The sequence below is a fragment of the Sitodiplosis mosellana genome, unplaced genomic scaffold (genome assembly GCF_009176505.1).
Source record: "Sitodiplosis mosellana isolate CC-2019 unplaced genomic scaffold, AAFC_SMos_1.0 Smas_scaffold_6226, whole genome shotgun sequence".
NCBI lineage: Eukaryota > Metazoa > Arthropoda > Insecta > Diptera > Cecidomyiidae > Sitodiplosis > Sitodiplosis mosellana.
Window position 1 is genome coordinate 18,311,212 of NW_022601467.1, and position 27,552 is coordinate 18,338,763.

Below are 27,552 nucleotides of genomic sequence, written 5' to 3' on the forward strand. Positions count from 1 at the left end.
CACAGCAACAGAGCACGAAAACAGCGGTCCGTTATTCAAACTTGAACCATTGTACACAGCGTGTGCGTCGTGTTTTTTTTTGCAAGCGTCGTGTATTGTCTCAATCTATCAAACCGAATTTGTTCATTTCACAAAATTGTGAAAAATGTGGCAAAATCCGCCCAAAGTAAAGTATTTTCTAATGAAAAAAAAAACGAAAATAATTACATTTTGCCGACATTTTATCTAAAATTGGTGTGAATTGTTTCAGATTGCAGAACGTCAATATTGCTTCAATGAAAGTCGCATCGACAAACAATCCGATGACACTATCGTTCGCATGGAAAAATTGTGCGCAGCACCAATGAAGCGACCAAGAATTCTGCTCAACGATATGCCATTGGATACATCGTTGAACAAAACATTGCTTAGCTCGTCCGACGGTTCTCTTGAGCAATCAAACATACCTTTGCCAGACATGGAATGGAAAAGCACACAAGTGTCCAATGCACCGCAACCGATCTGGAAATCGTACGATGAACAAGTCATTGACATCAAAGATATTTGCTGCGATCTGCGTGCAATTTCATTTTGTCGATCGAAAAACACATCATTGGTTAGCTTGCCCGAGTGTGAAACCAGTGCTTACTATTCGGGTCAATCAAGCTCATTGTTCCAGTCGTACGATGAAAAAGTAAACGAATCTTATCATTCATTCAGTTTACCTGACATTGCAACAATTGACACCAGTGTATATGGTTCGGGTCATGATTCACCGCTTCAAGCTTCCGATTCGTTGTATCACTATCGACGTGGCCGAACACCGCCGCGCGTCACATCGAACGGACATCGGCAACAGCCATCGACGCCAACGAGCTCATATAAACTGGATCCGCATGAGCTGAGCTGCGAATTGTCGCCAATATCCAACATGACCAGAAGCCCAGTGACCAGTTCACTGAATCAAATGCATGCAATTGATTTTGAAAATCTCGTTGAGCCAGATAATTTGAACGATACGTTAGAACGAGTAAACTATCGTCTGGCTGTGTGCGGTGCCAAATCACCATCACCCACTAAAATGGCTAGAAAGCGACAACTGATGCAAGTGTACTTTGCGGAGCTGTTGCAACAAGGAGCCGCCACCAAGGTTAACACACAAGGTTGTAACGGTGTCGCCATGCAATCATCGCCCGAAATTGTTCATGTTCCAACGGAAAACAAAGGTCTAAAAATCAACAGCGACCACACAGACACCGCCAACAACATTTCAACTGTGAAAGACATCGAGAACCATCTCATTTCTTTGGGATGCAATTCGCCCACGCCATACAGCATCGCCAAACGCAGACAACTCATAGAAGAAATGGCAAAAAAGTCGAAGTCGAAGTCACGAATCAAGCGCACCATCTCCGTGGAACAAACACTCAGAGAATAAGCCTGAAATCGTTCGTTTTTCATTGATCTCATTGCGAGTTAACTTAAAGTGATAAATATCGCATGTGATTCCAATTTAAACATTAAATTCTATGAAAAGTATGATAGCATAAGTAAGATTCATTCAAAATGTCTAGAGACTTTATCAAGAGAATGCAAAAGATTGTGATTTTAGAGAAATTTTTCCAATTAAAAAGAGCGTAAAACATTTTCAATCATAACATATTTAAAATTGGCGCAAAATGTACAACATTTGCAAGTAATAAATCGTTTGTTTTAAACCAATGGCGCTGTTGTTTGAAAGTATGCATAAATTTGTATTGGCGCCCGATCAATTTGACAGCACAAACCGTTATTCGAGTCAGTGTATATTTGGCTGTGCGCTGTGAACATCACACTCCGACTGACTACCGACAATTGTTTGAAGAAAAAAAAACGTTGTAAAAATGTCAATAAAGGTAAGAAAAAGTGGCAAATTTGCGAAAATTGTATTATTGTTTTATTAATCGATGAATTGGTTGAGCGTTAATTTGTCATTTTCGTGTTTAATTTTCAGTTAGAAGATTCGATGGAAAGTTTTGAAAACACATCGACCAGTGGTTTTGATATCAAAGACCAGACGGTTGGCGATAGTTTTATCCGCAAAGTGAATTGGTCTGAGGATGATTGGTCGATGTATTCGTCGGAAAATTATAAAACACAATTGGATGACACAATGGATGTTTGCAATTATCGCATCGTTGAAAAGTTCAACGTGAACAGGGTAAATGTTGATGTCACAACGGGTTGGAATGCATTCTTTAATGATTCAATGTATACATTGTATACCAGTCAATTGATCGATTTGGAAGACACATTAGACATTTGTAACTATCGACGTGGTTCAATCGAATGCAATCCACCCGAAACATTGGCCGAACCAACGGTTTCAATGTGTGAATCGGTTGTTATCGAATATCCACCGAAGCTCAAACACTTTTTGGATATATCAGCGGTCGAAACAGTTGATTGTATCTGGAATCAATCGATTGAGCTATTGAATGAATCCAGCTTCGATTGCAAAGTGCCGAGATTAGACGATACAATGGATGTCTTCAGTTATCGACGCAGAGCATCCCAAATGGCAAAACAACAACAAGTGTCACAGCCAAAAACACCGCCAAGATGTAACATGGATGAAGCGAAGAATTTCAACAGAATGGTCATACCGAAATACCTGTTTGGTGCATCAACGGGTCGCAATGGTTGCCCAGTGACAAGCTCACCGGTTCTTTGTTCGGACAACCAACACCAAAATTGATTTAGCAGCCAGACAGTCATTCTGTTGGACAACGACAATCAAAGGGGAGGACAACGTATCAAGTTAACCAAATTCAACAGATCTGAATCCTATTCTGGTCGCTCAGACAAACAAATCAGATTCTGTGAGTAATTCATAAACGAATATTGTATCATTTCAAATTCCATTTTCATTTCATTTTTATAAAATTCGACGAAAAATTTCCATGTGATTTAGATAAATATTTTGATAAAATGTGAACAAAGAAGAAAAATCGAACGTAAATAAATAAATTTCAGTTAAATTCAATTCAATGGACTTGAGTGTAAAGTTGTTTTTCTTGCCGGTGTACTTAAGCACACTCAACTGACAAGTGCATGTCTGAAAAAAGTGTTTTTTGTTTATAGTGCAAAAATGCATTGAATCACATTGTGAAATTCAAAACGATGGCATCGACACAAGGAACTAGCAGCGTGATGGACTCTGATCCGAAAAATCGTTTTAAAATTCTACTGGCAACCGATATCCATCTGGGATACAAAGAGAAATGCGATATCATTGGTAACGTAAAACACGAATATTTTGGATCATTCAAAGTGTAAACAAACGTTGGTCTCATCGTGACCGCAATGGCTAAAAATGTGTTCTCATTTGGTTTAGGTCATGATAGTTTTATCACATTCGAAGAGATTTTAAAGCGTGGCCAAGAGGAACACGTGGATTTCATTTTGCTCGGCGGTGATTTGTTTGACAAAGCAAATCCGTCCAAAGAAACGTATATCGAGTAAGTTTCGTAACCCATTTCATTTGGTATAAAAAGTTTGGGAAATTTATCAAAATGTTCAAAATTCTAGATGCACGAGGCTTCTGAAGAAGTATATATTTGGTGATGCCAAGATTGGATTCAACATTTCAGACGACTACGAAGTCAATTACAACGATCCCAATGTCAATATTGCTATGCCAATTTTTTCCATCAATGGAAATCATGATGATTCAAATGGTAAATGGTAGGACATTTTTGTCGCATTGAACAATCAATAATATGTGCATGTTTCTCAAATTCTGAAGGTCGTCGCGGTAAGAGTGCAATGGATTTGTTGCATACATTGAAATATGTCAACTATTTTGGGAAGTATACGAATTTGAATGAAGTGCATATGAAGCCGATTCTGATGAGCAAAGGAACACAGAAATTGGCGTTGTATGGATTGAGCCACATTCCTGACAAACGACTGGTCAAATTGCTTCACGAGGGAAAGGTGACTGTTGATAAGCCAGACGATGACGAGGGACAATTCTTTAACCTACTGACCTTGCACCAGAATCGTGCTTATCGAGGGGCCGACAATTTTATCAAAGAAGAATATTTGCCAGATTTCATGGATTTTGTCTTTTGGGGGCATGAACATGATTATTGTTGGAAGCCAAAGCAAAATGGTGAAAATGCATTCTCCCTATTACAACTGGGCTCATCAGTTGCAACATCATTGACAGAGGGAGAATCGAAACGAAAAAACATCGGATTACTCGAAATATCGAATAACACGTTTGAATACAAGCCAATCAAACTAGAAACGGTTCGGCCAATGGTTTTCAGATCCATTGATTTGCGAAAATATGAATTGAGGTTGAACACAGACGACGGTTGCGATGACAAGACGAAGGTTTGTGTAGAAAGATTATTTTACAAATGAAACGATTGGAAAAATTCATTTTTATTCGTTTATTTTTCTAGGTCAAAGAGCTAATCCGTGAGAATATCGAACAAATGATTGAGGAGGCAAAATCGAAGGAGACCGCGAATGAAGCCCAACCGAAAGAACCACTGATTCGGCTACGAATTTTATATCAACATGAGAAGCATAGAATTACGAGTGAAATTCGATTCGGACAACAGTATAATCAACGGGTAAATGATCATTTTTCTTTGTCCATATCCCTATTTCCATCTTGTAAAAATTAGAGATACGATAATTAACTGACAAATGAACACACGGCAGGTTGCGAATCCATCGACCATAATTAAAATGACATCTAGTTTGACTGATCGAAGAGGCGAAGGTATATCGAACAGGGTATGTATGGGCATTGGGCATGTTTTACTTATTAAAGACAAAATTGACAGTCAATTCTTTTCTTCCCCAGGACCCTAACGATGATGTTAGCTTACAAGATTATATGAAACATTGTTTCGAAAACTCAACGAATGAATTTGAGATTTTCACTCCCGAACTTCTCACTAAAGTGCGTGAAGTGTTGGCTTTGCAACTAAGTGCCGATGAAAACGCAAGAAATATGATCAAGTACACATACATAATTGTTATTTACATATGGCTAAGATGTATTTATCCTACATTTGACTAATAATGCAATTTTTTTTGTAACAATTCCAGTAATTCGTTAGCTAGGGCTTGCGATTTCCTGAAAGACACTATGCCAAAAGACAAAGCCAATATTGATCGTGAATTGGCCAAATTTCGTGACACAGATGATCAAGTGCTCAGGGAAATTGAAACGGGCATAAGAAATGTGGGTAATAGCAATCAATCGACAAGCTATGGATACAATCAATCAACTCCTTTTTACGTTGCTGGCCAAAAAAGACCAAGAGCTACAACTCGGATAAACGTTCCAACTGGACAGCCAAGCATAAAAGATATGTTTAAGAAAGACTAATTCATATTAATGATTCAATGTAAATGGCAGCTAAGTGAAAATGAATATTGAACTATTTTTCATATTTTTGTATTTTTCATATGTTTCGACATATTTTACAGAACATTTTATTAACATTTCTCACATTTTTTGCCGAATCGCAGCAAATTTCCAATTCAAATTGAAATCGCCCTACCCGAAGTCATTTCGGCAAATTTGCCAAGATTTGAATATTCATTTGATAATTATCATATCCAAATCCATTTAAATCCAATTTTAAAATAAAACAATTTGTTTAAACATAATTTTAAAGAATTTCGCTCATTGTTCAATATATTACTCAACATACGAGAAAAAAAATCAATCGATTTGAATGGAAACAATTTTTGTACTTGGTAATACTTAATTACGCAGCGACGAAAAACTTAAACTTAAACTTGTCAAATTGGTAAATAAACAAATCGTTCAATTTTGTTTACTGACGGATACTGAATTGAACAATGTTGTGAAATTCAGAAAAAATGTCGTCAACAGAAGAATCAAGTGCTGTTGATCCAGAGAATTGCTTCAAAATTCTTCTGGCATCTGATATTCATCTGGGATATAAAGAAAATGACGAATTTGTCGGTAAGAATTTTTCTAGGTTTATTCAAATGTGACAAATATGATCAGCTGAATTTTAAATCGAATAAAATTTGCTGCGGTATATTTCAAGCAATTGAATAATATTCTATGATATTCAATCAACATCGATTTATGTCTAAAATTAATGAATTTTTTTTTTTCAATTTTCCATTTTATTTTATTTTATAGGTAACGACAGTTTCAATACATTCCATGAAATTTTGCGTTATGCCCAGGCAGAAAGAGTCGATTTTATATTGCTTGGTGGAAATTTATTCCACACAACAGATCCATCGAAAGAGACGTTACACAAGTACAATCCATAAATATTTAAACATTTTCGAACAAAATAAATAATTAACCCAATTGATTAATTTACATATTAAATGATTCAGATGCATGGAACTATTGAAAGAATATGCTTTGGGTGATGCACCAATTGGTTTTGAGGCACTCAGTGAACACGAATTGAATTTTGATAATCCCAATATAAATGTGTCCATTCCAATTTTTTCCATTCATGGGAAACTTGACGATCCAAGTGGTAATAATGCAAATTACGTAGAAAAGCCGTGCAGTATTTCATCATTTTTCTCAATATTTTTCAAAAGGTTATTGTGGATTGAGCTCAATGGATGTGCTACAAACTTCGGGACTATTAAATTATTTTGGAAAAAATGTGAGTGTAGAAGAGGTGAATATTCATCCGATATTATTGAGAAAAGGAACGACACAAGTGGCTTTATACGGCCTCGGCCACATTGATGACTTCCGACTGGAGAGTTTGATTCACAACATGAAGTTGATATTGCATGAGCCTGATGAAACATCTGGGAATTGGTTCAATATAATAGTGTTAAATCAAAATCGTATCGATCGAGGTCGCAAAAATTTTATACCACAACAAAGTCTACCCAGCTCCTTGGATTTTGTCCTTTGGGGCGGTGAGTCGGAATGCAGAATTCAACCAGAACCCATCAATATAGACATGCATGAGAGGTTCTACGTGTCACAGCCGGGTTCTACGGTTGTAACATCAATGTCAGAAGGCGAATCCGTTGAGAAGCAAATTGCTATACTTTATGTGAGTGAAAATAAATTCATGTGTCAACCAGTTAAATTGGAAACGGTGCGACCGTTTGTCTATAAGAGTATCAATTTGCAAGACTATGGTGACGAATTGGATTGGAATGTGGGTGAGGCTAAAACAAAGGTTTGTTAAAGTTGATTCCAAAAAAAAAAAATCACAATAATTTTCATAATTGAGTCAATTAAATTGACATTATCCATCTTCAGATTGACGAATTATTAGATAGAAACATCAACGAATTGATTAAGCAAGCTAAAGGTAAACAAACCAATAATGCAACACAACCTAAGCTACCCTTGATTCATCTACGAGTTTCATATCAAAACGAAGATAATGCCATCAACAAAATTCGTTTTGGCCAACGATATATTCAACGGGTAAATGATGAGTTTTCTATGCATTTTGTGTTAAAACCAAACTAAAATCATCGATGGCGTTCAACAGGTGGCAAATCCATTTGAAATGATATCAATGAATCGTTATTGGAGTCGAGTGAAAAGAGAAAGAGGGTCTATTGATGAAGATGCCATGAACAATGCATTCAACCAGGTTTATATGATTAAATTCTCTTTCGTTTTTTTTTCAAGCATCAAAATTCATTTGTAGAATGCAAGTGACGAAGAAAATGATTATCGTTTGCAAGACACTCTTGACCGGTATTTCAATGATCCAAGCAATTTTGGACGACTCAAAGTCTTATTTCCAAACGCCCTGTCGGACATGTGCCGCCAACTGGGGAAGAAGAAGAGCGATGAAGATGCTGTCGAAAGAACTATGACGTAAATTAAAACATTTTCTCGGTTCCGAAAAGAATGGGCATTGATTGAAAATCTCGTTTCAAACCAGCGCAACAATCAATAGAGCCATGGATTTTTTGTGTGAAAAGATGCCGGAGGCTGATGAAGCTGATATCATCGAAGCGCTAAGTGAATACCATCAACAATCAACCGGTGATCAATTATTCAGAGAGATACAGGAACAGCTGGCCAGTCGACATTTGAATTTGAGCGAAAGTGATGAAAATCAGTCGAATGACGACGAAAATCCACCCAATGCAAGAGACAAACAAAAGGCTGTACGTGGAACATCAGGAAGAGGTAGAGGCAGAGGAAGGGGAAGAGCACAAGCCACAGCAAAAGAACCAGTAAAGGGACAATCAAAAGGCAGAGGTAGAGGCAGGGGAAGAGGTGCAACTCGTGGAAACCATTGTGCATCACCTGAGCCATCCACAAGCAACGGCTTCAATGCTTCGGTGAGAAACTATGTGCACAATGACTGGTGCTTATGCTCATATTCAATCTACTCTTTTCAGACCAAACAAAGTAAACAATCATCAGCCAACCTATCGAATCCGCGCAAAAGTACGCGTTCAAAGAAACAAATTGTTTATGACGAAGAAGATTCGGATTAAATACCTCAAAAATAGTCAGACGCAAATTGCAATTTTGATATTTTATTCTTATATATATTTGATCTAGATTTTTATATTTTATTTATACAAATTGCCATTGTAATAAAAATCATTTATTTTCGATATATTTCAAATAAATAAAATTGTTTTCATCCAAGTGTGCATACTTAACAGTTAATACTTAACGCTTACATACCGGCAAAAATGTGACATTCAAATACTTGTCAAAATCAGCGCTAAAATGATTGCATTCGATTTTGTTTACTAGTCGAGAACGGGTCCAAGTGAAAAAAGCTTTGTGAAATTCAACAATTCCAAAATATGACATCAACAGAAGAGCAGACAAACGGGCCAGATCCAGAGGATTGCTTTAAAATTCTTCTGGCAACTGATATTCATCTTGGTTACAAGGAAAAAGATGAAATTATTGGTGAGTTTTTGACCATTGTGCTGAATTTTTCTCGAATGTGAATGCAACAAATGTGAAATGTCATCTTGCAAAACATTGAATGTTCATAGTCGTTGATGACGAAAAAGAGTGCGTCTGCTCAAAAGAAACTTTAAACTAAAACGATATGTTGAATATTTTTGGTTTTCTTCAGGCAAAGACAGTTTCGTCACATTTGCAGAAATTTTGCAGCATGCAAAACAGCGTGAAGTTGACTTCATTTTGCTTGGCGGTGATTTGTTTCACGATACCAATCCATCCAAAGAGGCACTGCAAAAGTATGTTATCTCAATCATTCGAATTGGAATGAAACACAATGCTAGACTTGCGTTCAATTGACATTCATTTGCCGTTTCAGATGTATGGAATTATTGCGTGCATACACTTTAGGCGATACACCGATTAGCTTTGAAATTCTCAGCGATCACGAGGTCAATTATCATGACGCCAATCTGAATGTTGCCATTCCGGTGTTCTCTATTCATGGCAACCATGATGATCCAAGCGGTAAGAATCGTGAATCTCGTCATATTCCATCACACAATTTGACCCATTCATTCTGTTTAAAGGTTATGGTGGTTTGAGTTCGATGGATTTACTTGAAACGTCTGGACTATTGAACTATTTCGGGAAATGTAATAGTTTGGAAGAGGTGAACATTAAGCCAATTTTGATGAAAAAAGGAACCACACAACTGGCATTGTATGGTCTAAGCCACATTCATGACAATCGATTGGCGCGTTTGTTCCGTGACACAAAAGTCACAATGGATCAACCGGATGAACGATCGGGTGAATGGTTCAATGTGATGGTATTGCATCAGAATCGTGTTGATCGTGGTCCAAAAAATTATGTGCCACAAGAAATTTTGCCCGAAATTATGGATTTCATACTTTGGGGACATGAACATGATTGCCGTGTTATACCTGAAGAAGTGCCTGGCAAATCGTTTTTCGTGTCACAACCCGGTTCATCGGTGGCCACATCATTGTCCGAAGGTGAATCGATCGAAAAGCACATTGCAATACTGCATGTGTGCCAAAATCAGTTCAAATGTGAACCAATCAAATTGCAAACGGTGCGACCGTTCATTTTCAAATCGATTAATCTACAAGATTATGAAGATGAACTGGATTTGGATGAAGGTGATGTCAAACCAAAGGTTCGTGTTATCGCTTTATTTGAAGAATATTTGTGTTTAATCAACAAACAACCAACTGTTGTTTATATTCATGGAAATAAATAAATTTTTGCAGGTCAAAGAGTTGATCAGCGGAATTATCAATCAAATGATTGATGAAGCAAAAACCAAACTCACTGACTGTCGAAGTCAACCGAAGGAACCGTTGATTCGGTTGCGAGTTTTGTATCAAAATGAAGACTATGCAATCAACGAAGTTCGATTTGGTCAACAATTTAATCAGCAGGTGAGTGTTTATTACGCTTTGGATTTCACACAAATCCTGGTTCATTGACATTCAATGGAAATAGGTGGCGAATCCATCAGAGGTATTGAAAATGCAGCGTAACACCAAGCGCGTGAAAGTCGAAAAGAGATCCATCGACGAAGAAGCCATGAACAATGCATTTAATAAGGTGAGTCTTTTTTCATTGGTGAAATAATTGCCGAATCAGTCAAAAAAAAAAAAAACAATGAATCACTTTTAGGATGACGAAGAAGAGGAAGAAGATATTCGCTTAGAAGATTATGTGGATCGGTACTTCAAAGATCCAAACAATTCAGAACGGCTACAGGTTTTGTTTCCGACTTGTCTATCAGAAGTATGCCGCCGCTTGGCTGAGTACAACGACGATGATGCTGCCAACAAAACCATCGGGTAAGCTAAACAATGTTTTTTTTTCTTCATCGAATTGAACGTTTTGTACTCATCTAATTTCAAATGTTGTAGCATGTCCATCAACAAGGCTTGTGATTTTTTGAACGATAAAATGCCAGAGGATACTGATATTGAAGATGCACTGGACGAATACCGTTTGACAGGTGAACAAGTGTTCAAAGATATTCAAAAGGCATTGTCGAGTCGGAAATCTACCACAACCGCGCTGGGTCAGTTCTTAATGAATGTTGACGGCGATGATGATGATCAGTCGAATGAAAAGGAAAATAAATCAACGTCCAACGCTCGAGGCTCCAGAGCATCCAAGGCGACCACCAGCAAATCGACGGCAAGTAAATCAACGGCCAGCAAAACAACTGCGTCTGGCAGAGGAAGAGGTTCAACGCGTGGTCGAGCCCCAGCATCGTTGAATGTTTCGGTAGGAAAACTCTCATTGACAAGTATGGTTCAAGTACGCAACTCTTTTCTTTTTCTAGACATCGCGAGGCCAGCAACCAACCATTCAACAATCGTTGGGCCGCAGAAGCACACGTCCCACCAGAGGCATTGTCTACGATCTTGATGACTCCGATTAACCTGCCATGCTCACCACTTTGATCATTCATAAGCAAACCATTTTAAGGGTTGTCATTCCTTTCGCATATTTTGTGTATGCAAGTTCCATTACATTGAATCTCTATATCATGTTCTTCTATTCAGCATAGACTGAGCTGTTGATTTTGATGAAATCAAATAAAAAAAAACATTTTCTATCTTGTATCAAAAATACTCTTCTGTATTTATTATTCACAAAAATTTTGCTTCAATTTGTTATTTATTATCGTAGGTATCTTTTCCTTTATAACCCGATACGTATCCATCTGTGTCTGCAACATTCTTTCGGCCGTCAATGCCCTTTCCTTTGCCACTGTCATCAAATCGTTCTTTGTGCGATCCGGTATACTTTTTGGTGTCTGTCATTCGATCCACATTGTCTTTCACTTTGCCACTCTGTTTGGAATGAATGCAAACAGTTAAATATGCACCTAATAACCGATAGCATTTATTCTACTTACGGTTGTTGCTTGCTTCAATCCAGGATCACCACAAGTGGCCATTTTTTGTCTCATTTCTTCCACATCGACACCTTTTGTTGTGGCCAAATCTTCTAAGAACTTGTTGTAGTCGGCATAACTTACCTTTTTCGCGGATTTTGATAGTTTCTTGTAGTGAATGCCGGTATCGGTTGTGGTGACATGTTGGTCGAATACATTCGCCTGTTTCATCCATTTGTCACTCTGCGACAAACTTATGAATTTTCCGTCCGATTTGCTGTCACCAAACTTGGAAAATGCACCGAATTGTTCTTTAAATGATGGCATTTTGTTTCAATACTTGAGATTTTGTGCTTTCGAAAACTTTTTTTCAATTTGAATTAATAAAAATGTATGACGATGAATTTTTCAATGGCTACTTTGGCTGGAAATTGGCAAGACGAAAAAATCAATTTGCTATGATTCCAGATTTAGTTTGAAATGGCAACAAACAAATCAAATTTTTGCACAGATTTCATTGAGAATGTTTAGCTTTTCACTACCGTTGGTTGCTTTACCTATTTTTACCGCACAATTTTTACTATTTAGTTTTTTTTTGACACGTTACGTTTACGATATGAGAAAGGATTTAATTAATTGTCAATTATTTAGAATTTTATACACGAAAATTTCGATATTGCTCAAGATTTGCACAGTAATTTGAAATTTCTTAAATTTTCTGCCCAATTTACCTACATTCAAATTGCAAAGAGCTCATTTAAAGCAGACATGAACCCGTGAGCATAAAAACGACTTATTAAACAATCGCCGAACAAAACGATACAAGAAAAAAACTACCAAACAAAACACACGTTAAAAACGTAACACAGCAGGACGGTACCGTTCAAAACGAAACTCCGCTGTGCTACACATTACCGCTGTGGTACGTTTTGTTCGGTAGTTTTTTCTTGTATCGTTTTGTTCGGCGATTGTTTAATAAGTCGTTTTTATGCTCACGGGTTCACATTTCGTGTTGCATAATAACGAGCCAATACATATTCTTATGGAGATTTTTGTTTTGTTTATTTACTGTTATTTGTCAACAAGTCTGCCTGCATCAATGCCTAATAAGAAGTGTGTAGAGACAATTAGAGAAGTGCTAGGGCACTTGCAACCGAAAACGGTGAAATTATTACATTTCTGGATGTCGTTTTGGCACATTCCTACATTCCAAAAAGTATGGAAAAATATTTATGACAAATATCGTGTTTTTTTTATTGCTAAAATTAGATTTGAGTCATTTTTACTCCAGAAGAACTATCTTTTAGATTACCTGATAAAGTTCTAGCGAAAAGCTATAGTTTCCTCTGGTCAAATCATTTGCTTGGAAAAACATGATTGAATTAGTCGTATGATGAAGAATAGCACTGAACTTGAACTGAATGTAAACACGAACCAATACCGTTGAGCAGCTCACAGTAACCTAACGAAATGGAGCAGCCGCGTACTTTATAGACTTTCTCGCAGTCGATTACACCACCGTTTGGAATTGCGACATTAATGCTTATGTTTCACAATACTGCGTCTGTTTCATATGGCAGCGTAATTCAACGAATCATAGATATGTTATCAAAATCACCAAAAAATACCAGGAAGAACGTCCGAGAGTCATGCTTGATTTGACTGAACCAATAGATAAGAACAAAGTGTTAATTCGTGGAGCAACACGCGAATCTTGAAAAGATATAATTTTTGAAGGTCTTTCGATTACGTATGTAGATCATAAACCGATGATGTCATTACTGACTCCTTTCGTTGACCAAAATATACGTACATTTAACTATTTAGTGTGTAAACATGAACTGTCAATATCAACGAAAAAATTTAAAATGCACTTTGAGTACATTGCGTTCGCCAATTTATTTTTGTTTGGTTCGTTTTTGTTTGGTTCGTTCAATTTTTTCTTCCACTTCTGTCCAAAAATGAATATGTAGTTGTTAAGAAAACATATGTCTTGGGTTTTATATCGATTTCATTCACTTTTAATTAAAATAATTTTTTTTATTCATTAATTAAAACATTTTGAGTGATGAAAAATCATCAATTTCTTATTTCATTGCATTATCATCGAGTATTTTAAATGTTTTGTGGTATCAATAATCAACTATCGAGATTCGTACGTTATTCATATCAAACATGCAAAAACGATGTTTTGGAATTAAACTCTAATTTATCCGCTTTTCGTAGAAAATTTCAACACATTGGAAAACCAATAAATATCCCTACGTATCACATATATTCGTTACTTTGTATTACCATTAGCTTTCTTACACAATTTCATAGCATTTTGAGTACATTCAAAATAAATAATGGTACTATTTACTAAACCCATCGTGATATTTTTCTTGAAAATATGGCGATTTATTATATAAACAATATTTAAATGAATTCTATCTGTGAGACTTCCTCATCATTTGTTGATCCAATTCTCAATTATTTTTTTTATCAAAATATTTTCACTTTAAATCGAGTCTACTAACAATTAAATTAGCAAAATTATTTATATTCGGATACAAGGAGCTTATTTAAATTATTCCACATTCTTTACTTGTATATTGGTTTTATTTGGGGACTTCTAAATCGTATTCAATTAGTCGGGCTGTTGATTCGACCATTGAACAGAATGGTTCTTGTTTGAGTGTCAATGATAAAAAAAATAAATGGATGATCAGCACGGAAGATTTTTGGAGGAGGTACAGGTGCAGGTGCGCTACCAAATACAGCAAATACTGTAGGAAAAAAAGGATTACATTAAATTCAAGGCAAATGTTTGAAATAGAATGCATAATCGACACAGCCGACATTCGCCGCATGAGTGTCAAAAAAAGATAAAACAATGATGTAATTACTTGCTGTAGCGGCTGCTGCAATAGAACCTTCTTCATTCACTTCGATAAACGCCTTATGAAGAACCTCAGATATTTCCAATGGTTCTGCAGTCATCAAAAGATCGCTTAAATCGGCTCCATCGAACATTCCAGACATGCCCATCAATGAAAAAAATAATTAATTTTTAATCTGTGAGAAAACAATTTTTAGAACTATTCCACATACCTTCTTCAGAACGTTTTTTAAACTGATTTCGAATTCGATCTTAAATTTCGGGACCGTGACTATAACTTCGCATAAAAACATCAAGCCGAGAATTTTATTCAAACCGAAATTTTTCACATTTTCTTCAAGCGATAGTCCAGTGCGTTTTTTTGGCAAAATGATTAAAAATGAAAGGTTTGAATTGAGGTATTTCATTTCAAGTGCGGCGGCATCCAAAGCATGAATATTTGAATATTTGAATTTGTTCTTAGTGTGCATGAAATCGACTTTAACCGTATCGACTTCGCTGATATAAAAGTGATCCTTTTTGGTACGATCCTTCGGAAACTTATGTAGCCAGTCGCCTTTGAAATAAATAGCATTCACCAAAACAACACGTGTAAGCGTATTGAGCGACGTTGGTTCGATCAAGTTTGTAATTTTTCCCTGTGTTTTTTCCGTAACAAAACCGTTTATGGTTGCAGCACTTGCATCCGAATTGGCGAAATTCACGTCCGACGTGAATTTAAAATTTGGGTTCACTTGGTAACCGGTTTTAATGTAGACATGATTGGCGATGGTCAGTATGGATTTGCCCGCACTTTTTCGTAGTAAGTCATAATATTCCAGGAATTGATTTGCCGTTGTTTCTTTATCAGCGGTCAAATGTAAGCCATTTCTTAATTCTTCAAAAGTACTTCCACCAGATCCTTGTTGAAGAAGTGCTAGGGCACTTGCAACCGATAACGGCGATATTATCACATTTTCGGATGTCGTTTTGGCACATTCCTACAACAAACAAAACATAACAAATATTGCCTTAATTGTTTTAAAAATGGATTTCAAACAGTTTTTTGTTGGTATAACAAATTTTTTGTCCCAAAGAACATGCCGTTTGAATTACCTGATACAAATCCAATGAAAAACAAGAAATTCCTCTGGTCAAATCATTTGCTTCGAAATAATGCAATGCCATGCTTAATGGAATTATGAAGAATAACACTGAACTTGAACTGAATGTAAACACGAATCAATACTGTTGAGCAGCTCACAGTAAACTAACGAAATGGAGCAGCCGCGCTCTTTATACACTTTCTCGCCGTCAATCACACCATTCCGTTTCAAATTGCGAAATTATTGTTTATATTTCATGCTAATTGTATATGTCAGAGAAATTTGACCAATCAAGCCCACATGATATTCCCACAAAATACTTTTTTTATTTGGATTTGTTGATGCTATTGGTAAAGTATTTATCTCCACGAATGAACACTCACAAAAAACAAAACATTTGATTGAAATATTCAATAACAAACCGGTAAATTATTACTATCAACAAAAATCCCAAGAAAAAGTTCCACAATTGTGTGCTTGTTCACCGTTCATCTCAAGTAATCTATCAAAACTAAGCACTTACTCGTCGCAAAACACTCAATTCTAAATATATAAATCATGAACTGCTAGTGTCAAGTCACATAATACTAAGCGCATCCATTCTTAATAGGAAAACAATGAAAAATTAATCGGTACGTATAATATTATGCAGCATTTACGTGCATTTACGTTCGACACTAGCAGTCGTTGATATAAATGAACAATAAACCGATGATGTCATCACTGACTCGTTTCATTCATCAAAATATTTACGAATCCACACTGCCAATGGCAACAAGTACCCAAACATGAAACGTCAAAATCAACCACATTGTCTATTTGGCATTCATTGATATGTTTTGTTATTTTTTCGTTCGGATCCACATATACCAACCGACTCCACCCGCTCCATTTACTCCACTAACAAAAATGACGATTATATCGAAAGGAATCGATTTAAAAAAAAAAATCATGGAGTTTTATTGATTTTCAGTAAGAAAAATGTTGAAAACAAAGTTAAAAAAGATTATTTTTAATTTATATTTAGATAATGGGTACGATAGAATGGATCATGTTTTATATATCGATTTTGATAGACTTTTTGATCAATACTCGCTCAAATGCTATTCAGTTTGACCGATCTCGGTCGCCCGTTCTGGGCTCGCTTTCTTTTCATGCTCACCAAATTTGATCTAATGAAAATGAAAAATAAAATGGTGAACAAATTGATCAGAATTACTGCACTTTCGATCAAACCGTGACTAAATTAACAATTTGTTTTGAAGAAACAATCAATGAACCATCAATACAACAATCGACTTGCCTCAACGAATTCTGATACCAAACTGACAGTGCAATGCTGAACTTCGAATATTGTGCTCTTGTCGTTGTGCAAATGTCCTGTTAGTCAAAAATCACAACCGAATCAAATGCAAAACTAATACAACAGCACAATCTAGAAAAATGTGTTGACAAACATTCAAAATCTCATTTGAATTCGACACAAAAACTGCCCTGTTTTTCACGCAGCAACAGTAAGAGCTGTCAATTCGATTCTAACGGATTCGATCGCCACAGTCACACTTCAATTTGTTATGAAAATATTCTTGCTCCAGCACACACACACAAGAATGAAACGAACGAAGCGCACAAGCATAGAGAGAGAGAGAGAATACACGAGAGCAACAGTACTTGAATGTTCTTTCTGTATGCGATTCATTCTCACATTCTTTTCTTCTCGTTTGTATATCCACTGTACGGTCTGTATAGAGAAGGGCGAGCACAATGTGAACCGTCCGTCATTTGTTGAATTCTATATCTATATCTATATGTTGAAGCGAAAGGGTGAAATGTGGAGCAATACTCAAATGTGATGAAAATAATGTTGGCTTATCTTTTTATTCTTCTACTTAATGCTGAAAACGTGCACATAGCATGGCATGTGTGAGGAGTATGTGGTTAATGTGTGCTGTGAAACGATTGTAGTTTTTTTTTCGGGAGGCGACCATACATCGTCAGCAGAGCATAGCAGACACTTCAGATATAATCAACTCACGTGACATATTAACCTATATTTTCATTTACTCTTTAGCGGCGTTTTTATCATGCGATCGAGCCCGAAGAAGTGCAAAATTAAGAAGAAGACAGAATAAAAAACAAAGAGCATCAAAATAGGTAAAAGTGTACTCGAGTACAGGTAGAATGTAGATGCACACACACATTTGCGAATGGGTATTATAAGTAATGCTCAATGGAATGAGACCGTTGCATGGGAAAAGTGCACAGGATGCACATTACAATTTTCTGTTTTGTGTCGTCTGCTTGCATTTGTTGTTGGATATCAATGGTAGCGCGAAGGGTTGTAACAGTGATATGATCGGCACATGAGCACCATCTCTACTGAATGCCATTATTGCAATGTAAACGAATAGAATGTCTACTTCTTCTTCTTTTTCTCAATATCAATTGCATACGACTTATGGTAACTCTCCGTAATCATTAGAGGTGGCGCTACTTATGCGCATCAATTGACTTTTGCATTGGCTCTTATGTACTGTGCGTGCCTTTTGTGGTAGCGGAGCTGTCGGTAAAATGAAAAGAATCGAAAAGTTGGAAATTCGTCAAAACTTCTTTAGCAGAACGAGTGAATTCGCATAGTTTTGGATTGTGTGAATAAATGTTCTCCGTATTTATTTATTTAGTTATTCGAAATTTGTTCATTTTTCTTTGAGTTCGTTTCCTAAGTTTGTATTTGGTTCGTTTGCGTCTTGGTCTCGCTTCTTTTCGTTCCCGTTCGCATTCTCTGCACCTCCCTGCCTCTGTCCCGCTTCTTTGGTGTCCTTCTTGCTTGCTCTTGCATCTTGAAAATGTAAAATGTTGCCTATGAGCAAGAGCGAAACTGCTGTCGCAAAAGACAACAACCTCGAAGTTTAGTGGGAATGATGATAAAAATGAAGCTACAAAATGTGTGTAAATTCACTTGGAATGGTTGGTGCACAGTGTAATTCTCTTGCTTCACGTACAGAGCTCTCTCTCTCTCTCTCTCTCTGTCTCTCACTGCAAAAAGTTTTATTGCATCAAAACTTTCCTCCTTTTCACTCGGTGTGCTCTTGAAGCAGAAATAAAAAGGAGACCGACACACACACATACATATAGCGATTTGAGACCGAACTATCACCAAAAAACCATTCTATTTATTATATTGCATTATAAATTTTCCCGGCAAAAGGTGTGTATGTGGCAAGAGAGATAGAGAGTGGCGCGCACAACAAAATAAAATGCCAAATATTTAACTCATACCAAAAGGTACGATTGAATTAAAAAGAATCCGCTGAAAATTAAAAAAGACAAGTTTGCAATGAATGTTGACGTCGACAATTTTACAATTTCACAGTTTTACACTTGACACTTCCGGATTGCGTGTGTCGGCAATAATTTCCGTTGGAATTCTTTGTAGTTGCATGGAAGTCATGGTTTGCATGCACATTTGCCACTCTCTTGTTGTCGCTCTCTCTCGCTCTCTCGATGAATTAACTGAATCGAATTAGCTTGCAATGGTGCCCTCTCTTGCAGCATTGATGTTAACAGGTACACGGCTTTTGATCTCAGTGGCTTCATTCATCACAATCAATGATGAAATAATCACAATCGAAATCGGCGAGAGAAAAAAAGACCAACTCACCTCGCTGAACCAAAAACGAAATGAAATTGACGATGCAAAGACTAATGAAGTGCGCAATATACGCGAACCAATCACAATTTATCCAACGAATGAAAATGAAGAAGGAAAAAAAGGCATAGAGAGGACAGCGCCAACGATATCTCACCCGCTCTTTGTCGTTTTAAAAACGTGTCGTGCAACTTGATTCGATTATAAAATTCTTGGAATTATTTCGCGCGAATTTAATGTCGATTCATTGCATTGATAACACGAACCGAATGCAATGAGTCGAACGGGGCGAAGGAGTTTGTGCAAAACGCGCGCCCGCGCATACACAATCGGTGGATATATCAATGGGAAAATTTTTGCAGCGAAATATGAACGAGGTGAGAAACAAACTGAAGTAAATTAAAAGAAAATGCTTGCAATGAGGGACAACCTCATTGGATCTGGCTCTTATTTTCTCGATGGCATTGTATTGCAAATGGGATAGCCGAATGAAGCGGAATGCAAGAGGAACGAAAGAGTGCTGCTGCTGCAGCTACACTTGATAATAAGATCATTAAAAGTGCTAACGAAATTGTGCCGTGTGACACATTTCAAGCGCGCTCTCTCGCCCTCCCTGTTTGTCTTTTGCCACCGGAATAGCACGAATTGTCTACTGCTAACAGGCGATCGATGTATCCAATGCATAGGCACATTCTCATGATAAATCTAATTAAAATGTTAATCGTACGATGTTTATGACTTTTTTCGACCCTCTTGTTTTCTTCTCTCTCTCTCTTTCTCTCTCTTACTCGTTTTTTTTTTATTAAATTTATCATCGCATTCGGAATATTTCCACGCAAATCAGACCCATAAATCGTTGCACATTATTTGAGCAAGAAAGTTTTGTGTATAGCACGAAAAATACGAAATCATAGACAATCGAATTGTAATCGCTTTAATCCTATTACATTTGCCATTTTTCACCTCTAATTATAAAATATAGATTGGAAGCGCGTTTGCACCCATTGGTGCTGCGGCGGCGTCTGCATATCGAAGATTTGCACAATTCACACACACACATGGCCATGCCCGTTACCAATGCGTCCGAGTGGAGATGCCGGTGGAAAGAACGGGGGCGACAAAGAGACGAAGGAGAGAGAAAGAAAAAATGAGACAAATAAAGGGAAAAAATGAGTTTTTACGGTTATACGTGAGAATCGCGTGTCTATGCTCCACTTGCATGCTGGCCGCTGGCCCACATACGCTGCAACGCTCTGCACGGAGAAAAGCCAAAGCAATTAAAGTTTATTCAATGTGGTGTGTGCGACATCGTCGCATATACTGAAATTTATTTTCATAGGTTCACCCATGGACACTACTTCTTTTTTTGTGTCCTTTTTCAACAATATATATATATGCAACGATGCACAAAACACAACACACGTTGCTTAGCTCGTTGTAGCCGAAGAATTTTTTTTCTTCTCCTTCTCTTCCTTTTCTTGTTTTGTATCTCTGTCCACATTTTTATTTCACTTTGACTATTTTGTCTATCGTAAAAAAAGTGATCGCACCACATTCATTTAACCGAATAGAATCGGCATATGTGTGTGTGTCCAGTGCCCAGTGCTGGTGCTTCAGATCATGGGGAGAAGAAAAAAAAACAAGCAGCCAACACTCACTCACTCTCGCACACACACGCTCATTGCACGAACAGAGAGAATGCGCAACGGAAAAAATGTAAATCTTTTGTGAAATGACCCAAACATTCGAACACTGAAACATAGGAACAGATCATGAAGTAGAGGAAAATAGAGCGAGATAAGCATAACATGGGGAGCAAGAGAGACAGAGGGAGAGAGGAAGAAAATGGACAATATGAAAGTGAACGAGACACGTTTTCCAATTTCGTAATAGAATAGACACATTTAGCGCAACAATTTCGTAGTGAAATGGCTTTGCCAATCCGTCTAAAGTTTTGTATTCGCTTCTTTTTATTTTTCGCTGCTCTATCTCTTTCTCTCCCTCTCTCTCTTTCTCTCTCGGCCGGGAGAATTTTTTTCGACTATCGTTGCAATCTTGCATGCATGTTGTCTCATTATCTCACACAAACAACATTTACTCACCTCGATATTTGAATGCCTATTTTGTGCAGACAAACGGCTTGAACCATAAGAAGTAAAGCGTAAAAAATGTGAATAGCGACAACGATAAAAAGAAAGAGACAGAAAAAAAACAAAACTATACGACTAACAATAATAACAACAACGGTGGCAAATGGGAAAAAAGGAAAATTGAAAATGGTTCATCGTCCGGACATTTTTGTGCAGTCGACGAACGTACACACATACACACCTCTTGTCATGGCCTATGTACGTTCGGCGGCATGAACAAATATCATATTCATGTTTCCACTTTACTTCAACTGACAAAAGTGACTTTACAGAGTGCACAGAAAAATGTTTCGATAAAATGAATGACTCGCATTCACTGAAATACGCCAAATCGCGTAAACACTTTTACGAATGTGCAGATGAAAAATTGCTCTTTTCCTTTCTTTTATTTTCGTTTTGAGTGCTTTTATTCATTTGCCTTGTGCAATGTGCAGTTTGCATCGACACCGCTTACACTGGCTCTTCAAGCACAGCGGTCGCACATTCACAAAAACAAACGACAACCGGCACACAGTAAGTGAGAGACAAAAAGGACGAACGAAAAGAAAGAAAAAAAATGCTGAAAATAGCAGCGACGGTTATCAGTCTAAATCGAAAATGCCTGAAATTTCAATGAAACGGCTCAGAAATGCCATTTCGTTTTATTTTTTTTCTTTAGTTTTCAAAACTTCACATTTCCCGCACTTTGACTCTCAATGACACTCAAACAATTCATATCTGTTTCGGTTGATCGTATTATATTTACTTTTCATCTCAGACAAATTGCAGTCAAAGCTGGACACGCAGAAAAAAACAAATTTTTATTCCAAGCAATTTGGCTCGAGTTAAGCGCATATTCGGTTCGCAGAAGCATTTACACCCAAAAAAATCAAGCCTAAATGTTTTAAAAAGGTTATACTGATTATAAAATTTCAAATTTCAGACAGTGTATAGAACGCCAATAGAAAGACAATTTAAACTTAAAATGACTCGACACGTTAGCTGCATGAAGTTACAATGGCACACTGAACATGAACACACAGTAACTAAAATACCTTTTCTTTACATATTTTGGGTTTATCGTAAACTGTGTTAGGAAACAGCAGAATTCGTATTGTAGCTAGTTAGACACGTTCCATTATGCATTGTTGAGATTTAAATTACGTATATGTGGTAATCAAAGAAGGCAGGAATATAATTGAAATAAGAAATGCACCAATTCATAATTCACCAATTCGATATGAATTTGAATCTAGAAAAAAAATTCGCAAATTCACCAATGCCAATTGATTTGTTCCACACATTGGCCCGACTAATAATTTTGAGAACACGTTGAATTGTCGCATAGCATGGGTATAAAAGAGCGAGCATCGTTCACGGCAAAAAACAGAGCTTGTCTCAAAAGATTTAGAAGAAAACTAGTTCATTTTTGAATAGATTCGGTTCGATTACCAAAATGAATTTCAAAGCATTTATTTTATTTGTCGTTCTGGTATTGGCATTCGGAAGCTCATTTGGAAGCCCATCACCTCCACTAGGTGTAATACCTCTCCCTGGGCGCCAAAGTAAGTTAACAAGGAAAATGTTGCAAATTCTTATTTATTGATATTTTTACGTTTATTTCGAATTCAATAGCCGAATTGTGCAATGAAACTGCTTGTGATACGAAATGCAAAGCAGACGGACATGTTTTAGGCGTATGTATTGACACGGCATGTAAATGCAAGATAACACCTATAAAAACCTTATAAATACATCCGCTTTTAAAAAGTGCTTTTCTCTCAACTTAGTCGAGGTAGTTTCAACAGATTATTAAGTCAAAACCCTGCAAAATTTATTGTCATTTGTTCGTAAAAATGGTTTCAACTTCGTTGAAAAATTGAAAATCTATAGACTGGTATAGCTAGTTCTAATAAAAATTATCATCTCAACACTTTTATGAAAAGACGTGGTGTTTTAATGGTGTAATGTTCGGTGTTTATTGAATAAATTAAATAAAACAAATTGATTCGCACCATACTCTTAATCAACTTTTTGATGAAATTTTTTGTTTTTGCCAAAACCAATTGGCTCAATGAAACAGCATGCAATTTTATTTCCATTCCATGCCATGCTTGCCGCCAAATTCGTTTAATTGCCAAAAAAAATTGGTTTTTGCAATACCTTCGTTAGATTTCGACTACTGAACTCAATTGCAAAATCGATATTCGCCTTTTTGACGCTCTAAAACAGTGTATGCCCAATGCCCATAGTATGGAGATAACCAGACAAACCAATCCCATAACCATCAGTGTTTGACAAAATATGCAACCGAGTGAAGAAAAAACTCTATTTAATGCAGAACAGAGAGAGCACTTCACGATTCTCGGTGAACCATAGGAGCATACGTGTTCGCATTTTTTTAATATGATTGCGAGGATAATGATAACAATCTAAATTCCAAATTAAGTGATAATTTAATTAAAATGAAGAGATTTTAATTAGATGGAGTAACGGAAAAGCAACTCAAGTGTTTCACATCTTATGAAAGATGATTTTGGAATGTTCATGGAGAGAAGAGCTGACGAATGGAATGAACGCGATCGCACACATACACACACACACACGCACGCACACCAATCCATGGTCGTACAGTCGAAAGGTTGCGAAGCACAGGCATACATCGGATATTCGGCTTAAAGTAACTGAAGGATACACAAGTATACACTATACAGCAAGCGAACCGAACGCTGAACTTGCTGGTAGAGATAGAGAACGAGAGACATAGAGAGCACGGAAAGAAAGTAGCGGCAGCAGCAGGAAAAAAGCTATCACAACGACGAATTAATGGGAAAAATCGCACTCAGCACACTCAGGACATGCAATCTACACGGGGGGGGGGGGTCGACACACAAATAACATGAGAATGAAGAAAGAAAGAAATGCATAAAATAAATGATGAAAATGTTTATGTCTCTTTTTGGCTCACGAATAAAGAATGTATATAATCGCATACAAATCGATTCGGTGGCTCTTTTTGCTTCTTCTTCTTTTTCTTCGTTGCCCTTTGTTTATTACTTGCATTGAGTTGCATTGCGATTGCCAGAAAAATGAGAATCTGCTGCACGTTTCATCGTCCTGAATATGAATGACTTATTTAATTCCGAACACGTATAATAGAATAATGCCGAACAGGAGCGGATGAACAAGAGAAATAGGAGCCCCCTTTTCATACTGAATGAGCGCGCACGAGAGAAAAGCGGAGCAAAATTTTGTGTGCGCGCGCGCAGCGAACAAGCGGGTGTCAAAGCGGAAAAAAACAGTGTTTCAGAGGACAAAACAGCATTGAGGTGGAATAGAGGCGGGAAGAGAGCGGGCTAGAAACAGGCAGAAAAAGTGAAAATACTGTATATTTTTGTCTTGAACACAGTGCATGCTCAACGAATATGAATAAAATACTGGCCACGTTCACAGGAACAGTACATCGGCGCGACTATATATCAACTTAACAGATACTTCAGTCCATTTCACAGAAAGTGTTATGGCCATATTATTTTGAGGAACAAGATATTGCCTTTGTGATATATCCCAAAATGTTGTGCAGCAAATATTTTCCCTTCATAACATGTCATTTCGATATGTTCGTTCGTTTTGAATGGAATTTTACATTCTTTTTTTCTCTCCAAAATGGACAAGCCATTTTTAGTTCAAGCATCTTAACTCTGTACAGAGAAAGAGCGATTATCACGGCTATTAAACGATTTTTATCATTTTTTTTTTCTACCGAATAGCATCGAATGATGCAAACCGGAACAGCTTAAAGCCATTACAAAACACTGTCATTATCGATATTCATCAATGCACCATTCATTTAGAGTGAATTTGCTAAGAACAAATCTCCGAAAAGAAGAGAACCATTTCTAGCGAGCAACAACGACCGAAATAAGTTTTTATCGCTTTCCCTTTGCAAAGCAAAAGTTTTGGCTAAAACGTGCATTTAACTGGGTGCTTTTCGAAATAAAAAAGCAACAGCAACGCCATTGTAAGCACTTCATAGTCGGGGCCATAGTGGTGGTATTCGCTATTCGGCGAAAAGTTTTGTTAAATTGTCAAAAAATACATTTTTATTTCAAAATAATTATAAATGTTTTTCGGGTTGATTATTTGCACAGATGAATGCATACCAAACGAGTTTATGTAGTTCGCCAAACGAGACTATGGGCCAAGTTCAAGTAATACGAGAAACGGAGAGACAACACAGACAACAACAAAAAAAATAGCTAATTCTAAGTGGAGAAGCAGCACAAAAAAAAACAGATCGAGAGAGAGAGAGAGAGAGAGAGAGAGAGAGAGAGAAAAGGGATGAAATGGCGAATGAGAAAAAGCAGCAGCAGCAGCATCACTGGAAAAAGGATGGGACAACACAAAAAACCAGACCAATTCTGATAATACTCTGTCCAAAAGTTTCCGGTCGTTGTATATGCTCGGTTTGGTGGGGTGCTCGGTGGAAGTAATGTAACTCCGGCTCAATTCTTTTCTTCTTCTCTCTCTCGCTCTCGCTCTCTTCTCTTTGCCGTTTGCCATTTTCATCTTCAATGTTTTTTTCTTCTTCTTCTTCTTCTGCTTTTTTACATTTCCTGTACGACTCTTGGATTTCAGCGAAATATCATGAAGACGAAAAATGAATACTTGGTCCTTATTATCTTAATATGGGCAATGGAAGCAAGCATCTCTTGCTTCTTCTTATTTTTTCTACTGCCGCTTTTTATTTGTGTATATATGTGTATATGTGTATATAGGAACAACGAACAAACTCGACGGAGGATTGCGCGTAGTCTTGGCATTCTTCCAAAAATGCTGTAGGCAAAACAAAATGAATAACTTCCCGTTTATTTTAGCATATCGTATGTGAAATGCATACCATCGAAAATTTACCTACTTTCCTTTCAATTTCTTCAAAACACATTAAACTTTGCTCTTATTTGTGTCATTTTGGTTTTTTTTTTCGGAACGAACAAACCGGATTCAAAATACAGAAGAAGAAAAAAGAAAGAAATAGAAACCGGGGAACAAAAACAAAAACACTTGCAACGAAAAGAGAGTGAAAGAGGAAAGGAGACCAATGAAGAGAAGAAAAAAAGAATCACAATCGACTTAGCTCGCGTCTATGATTCTTTTATGCCAAAGATTTTCTGCTGGCTGAAGCGGTTCCATATTCTATAAGCACATTTGCATCGAGAAGGTGACAACAACAAATTTGCTATTAACAAAGGTGATAACTGTGCAAGGTGTGTTTGTGTGTTTCTCCCTTGCACCTGTATTGAAGCCTCGGAATTTATATTCAGGAAGAGATCGGCTTGATTCATGGGGTTTTGTGTAGTTGGTTTGTGTGCAATGTTGGCCGGCTTATTAAGGCCTTCGATATAAATTACTAAAACTATCCCATTCGATTCTATTGAATTGGTTACTTTTTGTGTGAGACAGAGAAAGTGTGTGTGTGTGTGTGTGTGTGTGTGCAGTACACAAAGTAGTATGTGCATTTGTGCACCCCCGCACAATGGATTCAAAATATCCAAAAACCAAAAGATGAAATGTTCGAAGGTCTTGTGCTCCATTCGGAGATTTATAGCCGGCACACGGCCACTGAGCACTTTTGATAGTCTCATTCTCTGGTGAATGCAAAACTTTTGTTCTAAATATCACGAGACTCGATCGCCGTACTCAAACACACTCTCGTAATACATACGCTCACATACACCAACAACGCAAAACAAATGCTGTGATTTCATTTGATTGTGTGTTTTGTTTTGTTTTTGGCATGAGGGCAGTTTTTTTTCATTTTCGTTAGCCATGAATGCGCTGCATCCAATTGCAAAGACAAACTCTCTCTCTCTCTCTCTCTCGAGCTCCTTTTTCCTTCCTTCGCCTCCACTCGCCTCCCAAGCATACACACAAGCGTACACAATCCCCATTCGTATTAAATATCTTTTATGCATTGATCCATATTGGA

The 27,552-nt window shown here is 37.1% G+C and overlaps 5 protein-coding genes across 6 annotated transcripts; 3 read left to right on the forward strand and 2 right to left on the reverse strand.

Moving 5' to 3' along the window:
- The first annotated feature begins 257 nt into the window (after positions 1-257).
- LOC129579163 (double-strand break repair protein MRE11-like) lies at positions 258-5,658 on the forward strand. 2 transcript variants are annotated; one of them, XM_055468883.1, is made up of 11 exons: positions 1,564-1,874; positions 1,973-2,840; positions 3,103-3,256; positions 3,356-3,479; positions 3,550-3,698; positions 3,767-4,362; positions 4,434-4,607; positions 4,699-4,773; positions 4,844-5,001; positions 5,092-5,393; positions 5,476-5,658. In XM_055468883.1, the coding sequence occupies exons 3-10, from the start codon at positions 3,142-3,144 to the stop codon at positions 5,372-5,374; spliced, it is 1,674 nt and encodes a 557-aa protein (XP_055324858.1). In that variant the 5' UTR covers positions 1,564-1,874; positions 1,973-2,840; positions 3,103-3,141; the 3' UTR covers positions 5,375-5,393; positions 5,476-5,658. The 2 variants fall into 2 exon arrangements, with proteins under 2 accessions (XP_055324859.1, XP_055324858.1); XM_055468884.1 differs by having other exon boundaries at positions 258-1,874; positions 2,933-3,256; positions 5,092-5,658.
- Positions 5,652-8,621, forward strand: LOC129579162 (double-strand break repair protein MRE11-like). The gene is made up of 9 exons (XM_055468882.1): positions 5,652-5,980; positions 6,167-6,290; positions 6,373-6,521; positions 6,589-7,190; positions 7,274-7,444; positions 7,512-7,616; positions 7,674-7,846; positions 7,914-8,319; positions 8,380-8,621. Exons 1-9 carry the CDS (start codon positions 5,875-5,877, stop codon positions 8,476-8,478), a joined length of 1,935 nt encoding a protein of 644 aa, XP_055324857.1. The 5' UTR covers positions 5,652-5,874; the 3' UTR covers positions 8,479-8,621.
- Positions 8,622-8,697: 76 nt separating this feature from the next.
- LOC129579164 (double-strand break repair protein MRE11-like) lies at positions 8,698-11,551 on the forward strand. The gene is made up of 9 exons (XM_055468885.1): positions 8,698-8,908; positions 9,081-9,204; positions 9,285-9,433; positions 9,496-10,088; positions 10,183-10,353; positions 10,418-10,522; positions 10,595-10,764; positions 10,837-11,203; positions 11,262-11,551. Exons 1-9 carry the CDS (start codon positions 8,800-8,802, stop codon positions 11,358-11,360), a joined length of 1,887 nt encoding a protein of 628 aa, XP_055324860.1. The 5' UTR covers positions 8,698-8,799; the 3' UTR covers positions 11,361-11,551.
- On the reverse strand, positions 11,537-12,266 carry LOC129579165 (tubulin polymerization-promoting protein homolog). The gene is made up of 2 exons (XM_055468888.1): positions 11,841-12,266; positions 11,537-11,775 (listed from the first exon to the last, which is right to left on the reverse strand). The coding sequence occupies exons 1-2, from the start codon at positions 12,144-12,146 to the stop codon at positions 11,596-11,598; spliced, it is 486 nt and encodes a 161-aa protein (XP_055324863.1). The 5' UTR covers positions 12,147-12,266; the 3' UTR covers positions 11,537-11,595.
- Positions 12,267-13,812: 1,546 nt separating this feature from the next.
- On the reverse strand, positions 13,813-16,812 carry LOC129578119 (serine protease inhibitor 42Dd-like). Its single transcript, XM_055466252.1, has 5 exons — positions 16,422-16,812; positions 15,796-16,328; positions 14,913-15,680; positions 14,708-14,849; positions 13,813-14,587 (listed from the first exon to the last, which is right to left on the reverse strand). The coding sequence occupies exons 2-5, from the start codon at positions 15,865-15,867 to the stop codon at positions 14,445-14,447; spliced, it is 1,125 nt and encodes a 374-aa protein (XP_055322227.1). The 5' UTR covers positions 15,868-16,328; positions 16,422-16,812; the 3' UTR covers positions 13,813-14,444.
- Between the last annotated feature and the right edge of the window lie 10,740 nt (positions 16,813-27,552).

Excerpts from the sequence above, each read along its gene's own strand:
- LOC129579163 (XM_055468884.1), top strand. The coding sequence starts at position 3,142 with ATGGCATCGACACAAGGAACTAGCAGCGTGATGGACTCTGATCCGAAA. Across the intron at positions 4,774-4,843 it reads GCGAAGGTATATCGAACAGG|GACCCTAACGATGATGTTAG; the intron begins GTATGTATGGGC and ends TTTCTTCCCCAG. Across the intron at positions 5,002-5,091 it reads AACGCAAGAAATATGATCAA|TAATTCGTTAGCTAGGGCTT; the intron begins GTACACATACAT and ends TAACAATTCCAG.
- LOC129579162 (XM_055468882.1), top strand. The coding sequence starts at position 5,875 with ATGTCGTCAACAGAAGAATCAAGTGCTGTTGATCCAGAGAATTGCTTC. Across the intron at positions 5,981-6,166 it reads AGAAAATGACGAATTTGTCG|GTAACGACAGTTTCAATACA; the intron begins GTAAGAATTTTT and ends TTTATTTTATAG. Across the intron at positions 6,291-6,372 it reads TCGAAAGAGACGTTACACAA|ATGCATGGAACTATTGAAAG; the intron begins GTACAATCCATA and ends TAAATGATTCAG.
- LOC129579164 (XM_055468885.1), top strand. The coding sequence starts at position 8,800 with ATGACATCAACAGAAGAGCAGACAAACGGGCCAGATCCAGAGGATTGC. Across the intron at positions 9,205-9,284 it reads TCCAAAGAGGCACTGCAAAA|ATGTATGGAATTATTGCGTG; the intron begins GTATGTTATCTC and ends TTGCCGTTTCAG. Across the intron at positions 10,523-10,594 it reads TGAACAATGCATTTAATAAG|GATGACGAAGAAGAGGAAGA; the intron begins GTGAGTCTTTTT and ends AATCACTTTTAG.
- LOC129579165 (XM_055468888.1), bottom strand. The coding sequence starts at position 12,146 with ATGCCATCATTTAAAGAACAATTCGGTGCATTTTCCAAGTTTGGTGAC. Across the intron at positions 11,776-11,840 it reads GATTGAAGCAAGCAACAACC|AGTGGCAAAGTGAAAGACAA; the intron begins GTAAGTAGAATA and ends CATTCCAAACAG.
- LOC129578119 (XM_055466252.1), bottom strand. The coding sequence starts at position 15,867 with ATGGCATTGCATTATTTCGAAGCAAATGATTTGACCAGAGGAATTTCT. Across the intron at positions 15,681-15,795 it reads TTTCATTGGATTTGTATCAG|GAATGTGCCAAAACGACATC; the intron begins GTAATTCAAACG and ends TGTTTGTTGTAG. Across the intron at positions 14,850-14,912 it reads TAAAAAACGTTCTGAAGAAG|ATGGGCATGTCTGGAATGTT; the intron begins GTATGTGGAATA and ends TTTTTTTCATTG.